Raw genomic sequence first — 11,067 nt, 5'->3', positions numbered from 1 at the left:
TGATATACGATTGTTTTGTATGGCTCACAGTTATGTATAGTAGTATCCGGTTGAAAGGGACCGAAGGGGTAGGCCAGCACCCAAATATGCTAGGCAGCATGTTGATATGTATGGTATGTGGTATTTAGGGAACTCACTAAGCTTCGTGCTTACGGTTTTCAGTTTTGGTTTCAGGTACTTCGTTTTCAACGGAAAGGAGCCGGCGATCGCAGCGCATCACACTATGTTTTCCGCACATGAGATCTTTGGGATTACACTCTGATATTGTTTTATGATGACATGTTTTGATTATTAACACTTTGGTTTTGACATGGGATGTTATTATCAATGTTTTTATATTGTTGGTTTTATAATAATTTAATTATGAATGAAATTTTTGGTCTTAAATTTTGGGATGTTACAACTTCATAACATACTTGGCTCATCAGGGATACCATGGCTCATCAAGGAACTAAACATAGCCCATCTTGAACCATGATGGTGCAACATGTGCAAGGATGACGCAACATGTTCCAAGTGTGGCGCAAGAACTTCTAGGTTGGAAAAACATCATCACCTTGGTGCAACAAGGACCATCTTGGCTCAACAAGAGCCTACTTGGCGCAACAAGGCTTCTTCATGGAGCAAGAGGGATATGCTTGGCACAAGGAGTGCCCTTGGTGCAATAGCATCCTTCTTGGCCCAACTCTTCAATAGATTGCGCAACAAGGTTCCCTTGTTGCTTCATATCACTCCCAAGTGCTCCAACCCTCTTCTAGTTTCTCCAAACCCCCTTTCTGTGTGATCCATTCCTTTGGCACTTGATCTGTTCCTTTGTCAGACGATCCATTCCTTTCTCAGATGATCCGTTCCTTTATAACATGCTCCATGAACCCCAAGTGCTCCAAATACTCCATGAGAATGATCCAAATGCTCCACGAGCATGATCCAAATACTCGGGTCACATTTAACAATATTTACCTTGACTTGAGCATCCTCTGAACTCCACCTCAAACAAGAACTTCCTCTCCCAGCCTGCCATGAAGCCCTGAAGAGGCTTACCTCCTGCGAACATCAACCAAGTCCAAGCAAAGCTTGAACTTATCTTTGGGCGACGTCCTTATCACCATGTCTTCCGGATTTTCCTTGGCACCAGATTTTTGAATGCATAACCTGTCATAGAACATGATAGGTTTCTCCACCTTCAAATGAAGACTCTGAACAAGACCAACCACCAATGAGCTTCTTATCTCCAGATCACTTTCATGGTCCAAGTATATCAATCCAACCAAGTCCACATGTCGTGCATTTGCACCATAAACCAGACAAACATCAAGCATTCCCTTTAAGTGTTGCAAGATCCACTTGACCACTTCCGAATGAGCTTTTCCCCGATTGCCTCGAACCACCAAAGAAGAACCAAAAAGTTTGGACTGATCACAATAGCGTGATCACAAGACTTTCTCAAAGTAATGAGAAATGTATAACCAGGGTTTGGGCTGCTACAAGTGTGGCAGGGTTGGTCACGTCAGCAGGGATTGCCCTCAGGGGGCAAGCCCATTATGTTTTTATTGTGATGAGGTGGGCCACAAGAAGGCCGAATGTCCGACATTGAGGGGAGGATCAGTGAGTGCGTCTGCTCCGGTTTCTTTGAGGATCACCGACGGACGAGATGGTAGGTCAGGATCCCCAGCAGAGAGAAGTTGAGTTCTGCAGGTATGTATCTTCTGCTTTCTTTCTGGTTATTTATATATGTGTTTATAGCTGTTAGAGTATTGCATCAGTTGGGGTAAGCATATAATCGGTATATTCTATGTTTATGTTTGAGTAGTAGTTTCAAGAAATGTCATATGCCAATTGTATACCGGGAATTATTAGTAGTTAGTGTAAGGTCATTTCCTTTTTGCGGGTTCGGAAGTGTTTAGTGTTATCTCAGTTACGGACGAGATCGGTTCAGGAGCATTATGTGAAGGTCTGTGGTCAGGATCCGCAGGGTGGTTATCTACAATCATCAGGACTCGGTGGTTTCAGTCTTTGTTCTTAGGATGGCTTTTGGAAGCGTCAAGGGAAGTGGTCTATCATTGAAGAAGTTGCTCTGAGCATCGGTTGAATGGACTGTAAAGTTTGAGCAAGACGCCAAGTTGAGCATTTGGGGCCATCAGTACCAAGGATTCAGAAAGCATTCATCTAGTCTCCAGTAAATGTGCGGTCTTAGGAGTGGGTTAGTAATAGATCACTAGCCAGGTTAAGAGTTGGTAGTCAGTGTATCTATCGTGTAAGAAAAGAAGGAATGGGAATCCTTCCATTCTCGAATGCCGCAAAGACTTAGTCGAATCTAAGTGGGGGAGAAACGATCATGTATTCAGAAGCAGGAGCGGTTTGAAACTGGGATAAGTTTCGCATCCTTGTCAGAAAGAAAGACGGCCCAGGCGGCTGTATGGATTGAGGGTAGAGTAAGTCATAAGTCGAGAGACTTATCAACATTGAGATCGCGTTCTCGTGATGGTTGATAGCAGGCCCTAGGAGATCGGGTCAGGGAATTTAGTCAGGGCATGAGTTCAGCTTGGGAAATGAGATTGTGTATCTATGCCCTACTTTGGGTGTGTTCGGATTAGTAATCAGCGGGAAAACCATGGTCAGCGGTTGAACTAGCATGGAAGGTTTCGTAAGACTGCGGGATAACTGTAGCATTCACCGGAAGCCAGATAACGTGGGGAATGTGGTAAGACTACGGGGTGCCCCGTAGCATTAGTCGGAAGATAGTGTAGAAGTGTTGTAAGACTGCGAGGTGGCCCGCAACATTCACTAGCTAGCAGATAATGTAGAAGTGTTGTAATACTGCGGGGTGGCCTGTAGCGTTCACCAGATGGCAGATAGAGTAGAAACGTTGAGAGACTGCGGGGGTGGCCCGTAGCATTCGTTAGTTAGCCGTCAGTATAGTGGCATAGTAAGACTGCGGGGGTAGCCCATAGCATTCACTAGTGGTCAGTTAGTTCAGGAGTGTGGTAACACTGCGGGGTGGCCCATAGCATTCACCGGTCCCTTTCTGATAGTAAGAAGGTGATTGATTTGTGATGCAATTGCGGATTCCTTCAGATGATCCAGGCCAGAGCGGGTCAGCTGCACGGATATGAGTAGGCCAAAGTACGATCGGATTCAGAGAATGGTATGTCGTTGGAGACCAGGCGCGATGTAAGACTACAATGGTTCTGGTAGCATTCACTTTTTGTATTTAGATTCGATCGCAACAGGTAGTCGGACTTTCATGATCGGGAAGATCAGAAGGATTATTAGAACCAAGAGTGGCAATATGGACAGGATAGTTTCAATAGCCGAAGCTTCTTCCGAAGTCGCGGGAAGCGACTAAGAGGGTGTTCATTGGTTCAAAAACCGGGTGGGAATCCGGTATTCCAGATAGTAGGCAGATAAGTTGGGACCTGGTGGGCCTCGGTTCATTCGGGAAGTGGATAGGAGGCAGCATGATATACGGGCAGAAGTAGTAAGGTGAGTATTCGAGTGTGTGGAGTAGCTTGATGATTAAAAGTGCTAAGTCACTTGCAGCGGGATTAAATAATCTCAGAGTAATTGATTTGACCCTGTTCCGCAGCTCTCGTTTAAGTCTAACCGTTCCAGAGATGAGTCTTTTACTCGAAGGATTATATGAGCCTTCTGTCAGGACTAGGTATTCTACAGCTGAGTGGGTTTATTTTCGTGGTTGCAACAAGATATTCAGAGTCGGAAGCACTGTGATCGGTAAGTTTTCGAGGAGGTTCCGACATGATGACATTTCAGCGTGGGCAGTCTTTCGGGGAGACAGACCAATATAGATTTTAGATTTCAGAAAGGCAAGTGAGGTTTTGCGCTTGAAGCGAAGGGTCTACTTTTCCTAGGGTTTAGAAAAGAGACCTGATGGTTGGGTTTATTTGCCTTTGGAAGGCCGTCGATTGTGCGAGTGATGGCTGTACACTCAGGAGAGCATGTGTCAGTACTCATGGAGATAACAGTAGTGCAGGACAGATAGCGGGATCCATGGGCGAGGCGCGTGAGGTGTTTTCGGCAGGGGTACCAGCAGCGAACTTCGAGGAAGAAGTCTAGTATAAGTGGGGGAGATTTGTAACACCCGTGATCTAGAAGGCCGATTAAAGAAAGGGAAACACCAATTTAGAAATCCTACTCATTGAGTCCAATGGAAGGAAATCGACGTGTTGAAAGCTTGAAACGCATGTTTCTGGAAGATCAACTCGACGAGTTTGAGGGGACCACCTCGACGAGTTGAGCTGGGTTTGGGAAACCCTAATTTCAGACTTTTGTACCCTATATAAGCATCTTAATCTTTAAAGGCTGGCCTCATTCACAGCCTCCAAATCCCTAAGCATGAACTTCAAAACCCTAATGCTATTGTGAGTGATTATGAGCCTTTTTGAGTGTTCTTGTGGGTGGTTGAAGCCCTTGGAAGGAAGGAAAGTTTGAAGGGACAAGAAGGAGCATATAGATCCAGAAACCTCACTCTATTCTCGTTACATTCTTGTAATCAAGTCTCTAACTTGACTAATAGTTTATTAGATCTCCTTCTTAGCATCGTTGGCTTGTTTTTGGTCCAAGTGATATGGTTCTTGAGAGTTGGATGTCCCAAATGGAAAATACTTCATATCTAGAGTCTTGAAGGACTTTCATGGCATAAATGTGCCAACTTTATGGCCATAGAAGTCTCATGCAACTTCTTAGTCACCATTTTGGTCCTTGGGGCTTCTTATGGCCATGCATATGGATAAAGCTTGAAGCTTTACGTGATTATCTTGCCCTAGAGCCCAGATCTATAATCTTGCAGAATATTTTGTGGTTTTGGTGATGTTTGGGTTAAGACCTTGGCCTTTTTAGGTTAGGGTTTGAGCTTAATCCATCTACAAAAGGTATTAAGGGGTAAAATTGGAAACTTTACCCTTCCAAAGGCATTTTTAGTCGAGATCTGAAGTTTAGGGTTCAGATCTGAAGGACAATGGCTTAATGAGCTAAGAAGGGGCTAACAGACTGAGGAACTCAACGAGTTCAAGGATGGACTCGCGAGTTGAAATGAGAATGCCCCGATTCTGTTGAAGTAACTCGTCGAGTCGAAGGGAAAACTCGACGAGTTGCACTGAGAAAGTCCCGATTTTGTTTAAGGAAAGAACCCGGCGAGTTGGAGGAAAACTCAACGAGTTGAAACGCAAAATCACGATTCTATAATCTTTAGGAACTCGACGAGTTGAAGGTCAGACTCGACGAGTTGGGTCAACTTGGAGCGTTGACTTTGACTTTGACCAAGGTTGACCCGAGAGGATTATGAAGTATGGAATGGCTGCTAAGGGTGACTCCATGAAGGGTTGGGCCCAATTTAGAAAATTAGGCCATTAGTGGGTCACCAGTGGGCTTAGGAAGTCTACCTAGTGTTGGGCCTTTCATGTATGGTTTTGGGCCTTTGACCTGGACCAAATTAGATCAGGAGTAAATGGTCCTTCTACCCTAGATGGATTATGGATTTTGACTAAGTGTTATTTTGGTAATGATAGCTCGGGGAGTCGAGAGATCAGCAATTCGGGGATCTGCCAGCTAGCAGCCAGAGGATTATCCGTGAAGTTCAGCGTTCAACATTGCAAGGTTAGTCTCCTCACTGTGTGTATGGGTCTAAGGCACCAATGTCGGCCCATTTAGTTTATGTATGGTAGGAAGACCCGGGGGTTAGCCCTAGGAATTATGTATGAAAGACCAGGGGGCGGCTCCTGGCACACAGTATGTTATTTGTATGGTAGGAAGACCCGAGGGTTAGCCCTAGGCAATATGTATGAAAGACCAAGAGGTGGTCCTGGCACACTGTATGCTAAGTTGATAAGTAGAGTAGTATGTATGTTAGTTGTCTTTGTGATTGTTTGCATGGAAGACTCGGAGGTGGCTCCTGGCACTTGTCTGTAAGACCCAGGGGGTGGCCCCCGGCACTTGTCTGTAAGACCCAGGGGGTGGCCCCCGGCCTGGCAAGAAAGACCACGTGGCGGCCCGTGGCATAACGGCAAGACTATGTGCGGCACATAGCATCTTATTTGATTATGGACATGATAGATATGTATGGTTCATAGTATGTATGGCATGTATGGCTCAGTAGATATGTATGGTATGTGGTATTTGAGGAACTCACTAAGTTTCGTGCTTACGGTTTACAGTTTTGGTTTCAGGTATCTCCAGTTTTCAAGAAAAGCGGCTCGGGACGATCGCAGCGCATTCACCCATGTTATTCCGCATTATGTAATCTTTAGGATTAGACTCTGATATTTATTTTAATTGAAATGTTTTCAATGTCTGGACAAAGTTATTAAGTGTTTTTCTTATATTAAAAATGAAATTTTTGGTCTTGAATTTTGGGATGTTACAAGATAACAGAGAGACCACACTTGTCAAGATGGATGTGGATATCAAGGAACCCGATAAGGGGAGAATGAAGATCAAGGTGGATGAACAACCTCAAGGCGTCAAGAAAAAGCAAGATCCTAGTGACAACCCGAAAAAGAAAGAAAACTCGAAGAAAGCATACATGAGACAGGTTGCAGCATACAAAAGGAAACGATTCGAGCTGAAAGAGAACATGGAGATTCCACTACCAACCGGCACAACATAAAGCGGAAAGGAGTCCGGCTCACAAATCCATCAAAAGAAGCACTTCTCAGGAGGCAACCTAAGTGGGGTAGGGGTCAAAAAAATATTTTCTATAATAAAAGTTATAAATTGAAATAATTCTAGAAATTTAAAAAATTAATTAGATAGACTTGCAAAAATAGTCTAATTTTGAAAATCTAGTACTAAAGTTATTATATTATTGCATTTGTGCTAGTTTGCTAGTATTGTATGGGATAATTTGTTGTGAACTTTAAGATTTAGTTGAGCCAATATGTTATAGTGTATTTGTGGTTTCCCAGTTCTAGTGAAATCTAGGAAAATTTATGTAGTCATTGCACTTTACACTAATACATTTAAGCAATAAGGGTTGAAGTTAAGTTCTCTTGCTTAAGCATTTTTTAGGCTTTTAATTTTAAATGAAAAAAGTGAGTTGTGAAAAAAAAAGTTGCAAAAAGTTTGTTGAGTGAATAAAAACTTATAAAGTATGAAGATCAAGAATCATGACGAAAAGTTCAAAGTTACAAATTTCGAAAGATTCAAGTTGAAAAAGTGAAGAATAATGCAAAATACCAAAAGCCAAATGCTAGTTTTCAAAGTTGTAATTTTTCTTTCTACGTTATTTTACCATATGTATGATTGGAGACTTAACCAAAAATTACCTTGAGGTTAAGAAAGTTTTCTGAGGATGTATTCCGAATGATGAATAAAATGAATTTTATTCAAAATAAGTGAGAAGTATTTATGAGGATTGTAGGTATTTAGGGCTTTGGAAGTATTTAGGATATTTTAAACACAAATACATGCATAGAGGTAATGCGTAATTAGTGAGTTTAATTTGAATTGTTTTATATGATATTGGTGGGCGATGTTCTGTGTGATGTATTAAAATAAGTTTTGCTTGAGAGAAAACAAAAAGAAAGTGTGGCTATTTTGATATTGTCATAGTTATACACATATTTATGCATTATTTTAATACATTTACACATATTTATACATTATTTTAATACATTTAAGATATATTTTTGGTGAAATGCAAAGATATTTGGTACTTATAATGTTTGAATTGTATTTTTCAACAAAAAGGACATTCTCAAGGAAAGGGAGCTGAAATTAAAGAAAGTTTGATATAATTTGAACATCAATAGTCGCTTGATAGTTGGTGTTGGTACTAGCTAGGCCACCCAGCGACCGCCAAGGTAGCTTGCTAGATGCTTTCCGTCGTTCCTTGTTTGCGTTTGCGTTCCAAGTAAATAAATATCGTATTTGCAAGTTTGGCATAAATTCATGGCTATGAAAATTACAATCCTTAACTTAAATTATGGACACAAATCAAGGATTTGGATCCAAAATAATCCATAGTTCCATAGGATTTAATGTGAAAGTTGCAATTAGTATTCAGTTAGCCTAAATTATGATACAAATCCGGGACCTAAATCTTTAATTTATGTTGTAAGATTAGGAGTTATGTTTTTGTCGAGCTCCACCTTGTAAAGATGGAGATAGTTTTGCCGAGTTGGGAAAAAGGATAGGAGAAAAAGAGAAAGAAATCTAAGTAGGAGGGGTTCTTTGGGTTGATTTATAGGCATACCGGATTCTTGGGCTAGTATATGCCAAACCGTCTTTACAGTGAGGAGCCAAACATGCTTCTCGACGTATTGTGCCACAAATTGATAAAACCGCCCGAGTCGTAGCCACGTGGCAACAACCCAAACGTGCTTTTCTCAACCAAATTTCTTCTAAAAATTCTAAAAACATCGGAAAGACCATTTGGATTCTTGCCTATAAATGACGCTCTCTGTACAAGCCAAAATATGTTTGATAATACAAAGAAAAGGACTCTTTTCGCACTTGGAGGGTGTTTGGGATTATATTTTAGTTTCAAAAGTTCTTTTTGCAAAAACACTTTTGATAAAAATAAATTTTGATAAAAAAAGTTTTTTAAATTATATTTAGATTAGCTTTTAAGGGGAAAAAGGACAATGTTGTTGAGTGGGGGAGTGCTAAAAAGGACAATGTTGTTGAGTGGGGGAGTGCTTAAGGATTGGTAAGTCTAAGGGTATTAATTTAATTTCCTTTCTATTTGTTTCAAAAGTCACAAATAGTCAGTTGCTTCAAAATATCTTTTTATAGAGCTTCCAAATAAGTTTTAGATTTTTTTGACTTTTTGTAAAAAGCAATGCCAAACACCCTCTTGATCATCTTGTTAGGCTAGAGTTGATTTCATAACTTCTATTAAAAACCGCCATTGAAGGTTAGATAGAACTTCGTACATAAACACAAACATAAAACGCTTAAAACACTTAAATATACATATACTACTACTACCACTTCTACTTTTTATAAACATAAACTCCAAATTCGAACACAAAATCAAACAGCTGCTTTCCTAGCCTTCTTCGCAGCAGGGGACTTTATAGACTTTGGCTGTTTCGCCTTTGCCGGTGTCATCTTCTTCGCCTTCTTCACTGGGGTTTGTTTCTTCGCCGCAGCCTTTTTTGTTGCTTTTGTCGCCTTCTTTGGTCGCGCAGCGGTGGTGGTGGTGGCGGCGGTGGCTTTTGCTACAGGGGCGGCAGGCTTTTTCGACTTTGTTTGCTTGGGTTTTTTGGATGCAGCAGTGGGCTTCTTGCCACCGGCGGCCGCCAGTGCCTTTTCTTTCTTGCCGGATTCAGACAGCTTGTATGAAGCCTTGACTTTGGTTAACTTTCCTTTGGAAGCGGAATTCTTCAACTGGAGTGTTAACATCTTCTTGAAATTCTCCGGTAGCACTGCTTTGTGCTTATCTTCCATGTATTTTGCGATTGCGTGGGGGCTAGATCCACCCTTCTCTTTCAGAGCCAACAGAGCCTCTTTGATCATCTGTAATGAAAACTCAATATTAGTGGGAAGAATCATATGATTCGAAACGATCAATATGATAGAAATAATCCTAGAAATCAAAATAAAACCTTTTAAAGATTATGATCATGATCAAAACCGATTACATAATTCAAATGATTCCTACTAATCGATAAGCGAAAGTGTGAACGGATCATGATCACGTAAATCTGCAAAACTGCAATGAATAAGATTAAAGGGATCACAAACCTGGAAATAAGGAGGATGAGAAGCGGTTTTAGCAGTTTTTGCCTTCTTCTCCTTCGGGGTTTTAGCCTTCACGACGGCCTGCTCCGCCGCCGGTTTCTCGACGACAACGTCCGCCTTATCACCTCCGGTTGACGACATCACGAAGTCTCTAGAAAAGGTTAGATATTTAAGAGTTTGTGTTTATCCTGAAACTTGTTACTAAAGCAGTTAGTGAGATAAGCTATTTATAATTGAGAATGATGGCAGAGTATTCGTGAAGTGACTTGTGATTGGTTACTTTTGTTTCACTAGGATCGTTAGAGAGATGATCGTGGCCGTTGATTCGAGTGGCCATGGATCGTTGATTATAAAGGGAATAAATGTGATAAATAAACCGTTTTTCTTCCATGAACGGATTGTGTTTTCTTACCAAGTTTCTTTAACCAATTTTGTTCTATTAGTTTCTCAATTGAGAAATGGATTTTTCAATTGTTGTTATTTGAGAATTAAGAGATAGGAATCATAACCCAATTTTGTTCGATTAGTTTCTCAAATTTTTTATTAACTCTAAGTTCGGGTTTCACCTCGAGAAGGTTTTTTTGTTTTTTTTTTTTGTATTGTGTTTAGATTGATTTCTGTTTTCTCTATTCTTCACAAGTAGTAAAACTTTTAGCTTTACACCAAAATGCAATTTTTCCTAAGTTGAATTTCATTCCATTTATTTGTGATCCATTACATCATAGCAAACAAATCGTACTTTTTTTTGTAATCAGTAGCAATTCATATAAAAACACTTAAAATTGCAATTGGCCTGAAAAGTTTTCACAAATGATGAAACCAAATTGTTGATGCCACCACCAGAGTCTTTAAATTCCTCCACAGTCTCCAATATATATTATATGTGATTTGTTTAACATATATATGCACTATGTATGTTATAAATTTATAATTAAATATATTTATGTTTAATAATTGAAGGGATTAAAATGATGCATCAAAACCAATTATTTAGACAAACATAATAATAATAATAATAATAATAATACATACTTATAAAGCTAGCATTTTTTTCTTAAATCTCATGCATTTGAAACCCCCATAAAAATTTGTCAACACCTCATGCATTTGAAACTCCCACACTTTTTCACCTTCAAAGTAATCAATCACACATAATCTCATTCCAAGAAAATCACACACTCTATAAGGTCAACACCTCATGCATTTGAAACCCCCACACCCTTTCACCTTCCAAGTACCGTATTCATTTGAAACTCACACTACAACTCAAGAGTTTTCTAATTTAGGTATATTTATTAGTTACAACTCTTTCAATCTCGAGTTGAATGCTAGATTCAAATTTAGGTTCTTTGTCAGTTGACTCTC

At 40.3% G+C, this 11,067-nt stretch overlaps 1 protein-coding gene across 1 annotated transcript; it reads right to left on the bottom strand.

Moving 5' to 3' along the window:
• Positions 1-8,835: 8,835 nt before the first annotated feature.
• HIS1-3 (histone H1-3) lies at positions 8,836-9,896 on the bottom strand. Its single transcript, XM_079085791.1, has 2 exons — positions 9,706-9,896; positions 8,836-9,477 (listed from the first exon to the last, which is right to left on the bottom strand). Exons 1-2 carry the CDS (start codon positions 9,841-9,843, stop codon positions 8,992-8,994), a joined length of 624 nt encoding a protein of 207 aa, XP_078941917.1. The 5' UTR covers positions 9,844-9,896; the 3' UTR covers positions 8,836-8,991.
• Positions 9,897-11,067: the final 1,171 nt, after the last annotated feature.

Source organism: Lactuca virosa, chromosome 3 (genome assembly GCF_052849685.1).
Source record: "Lactuca virosa cultivar CGN04683 chromosome 3, Lactuca_virosa_CGN04683_v6, whole genome shotgun sequence".
Lineage (NCBI taxonomy): Eukaryota > Viridiplantae > Streptophyta > Magnoliopsida > Asterales > Asteraceae > Lactuca > Lactuca virosa.
This window is presented reverse-complemented; position numbering and strand designations above follow the sequence as displayed.

Bases quoted from the DNA above. Each gene is read 5' to 3' on its own strand.
- HIS1-3 (XM_079085791.1), bottom strand. From the start codon at position 9,843: ATGTCGTCAACCGGAGGTGATAAGGCGGACGTTGTCGTCGAGAAACCG. The intron at 9,478-9,705 runs GTTTGTGATCCC...TTTTCATTACAG, and splicing joins CTCATCCTCCTTATTTCCAG to ATGATCAAAGAGGCTCTGTT.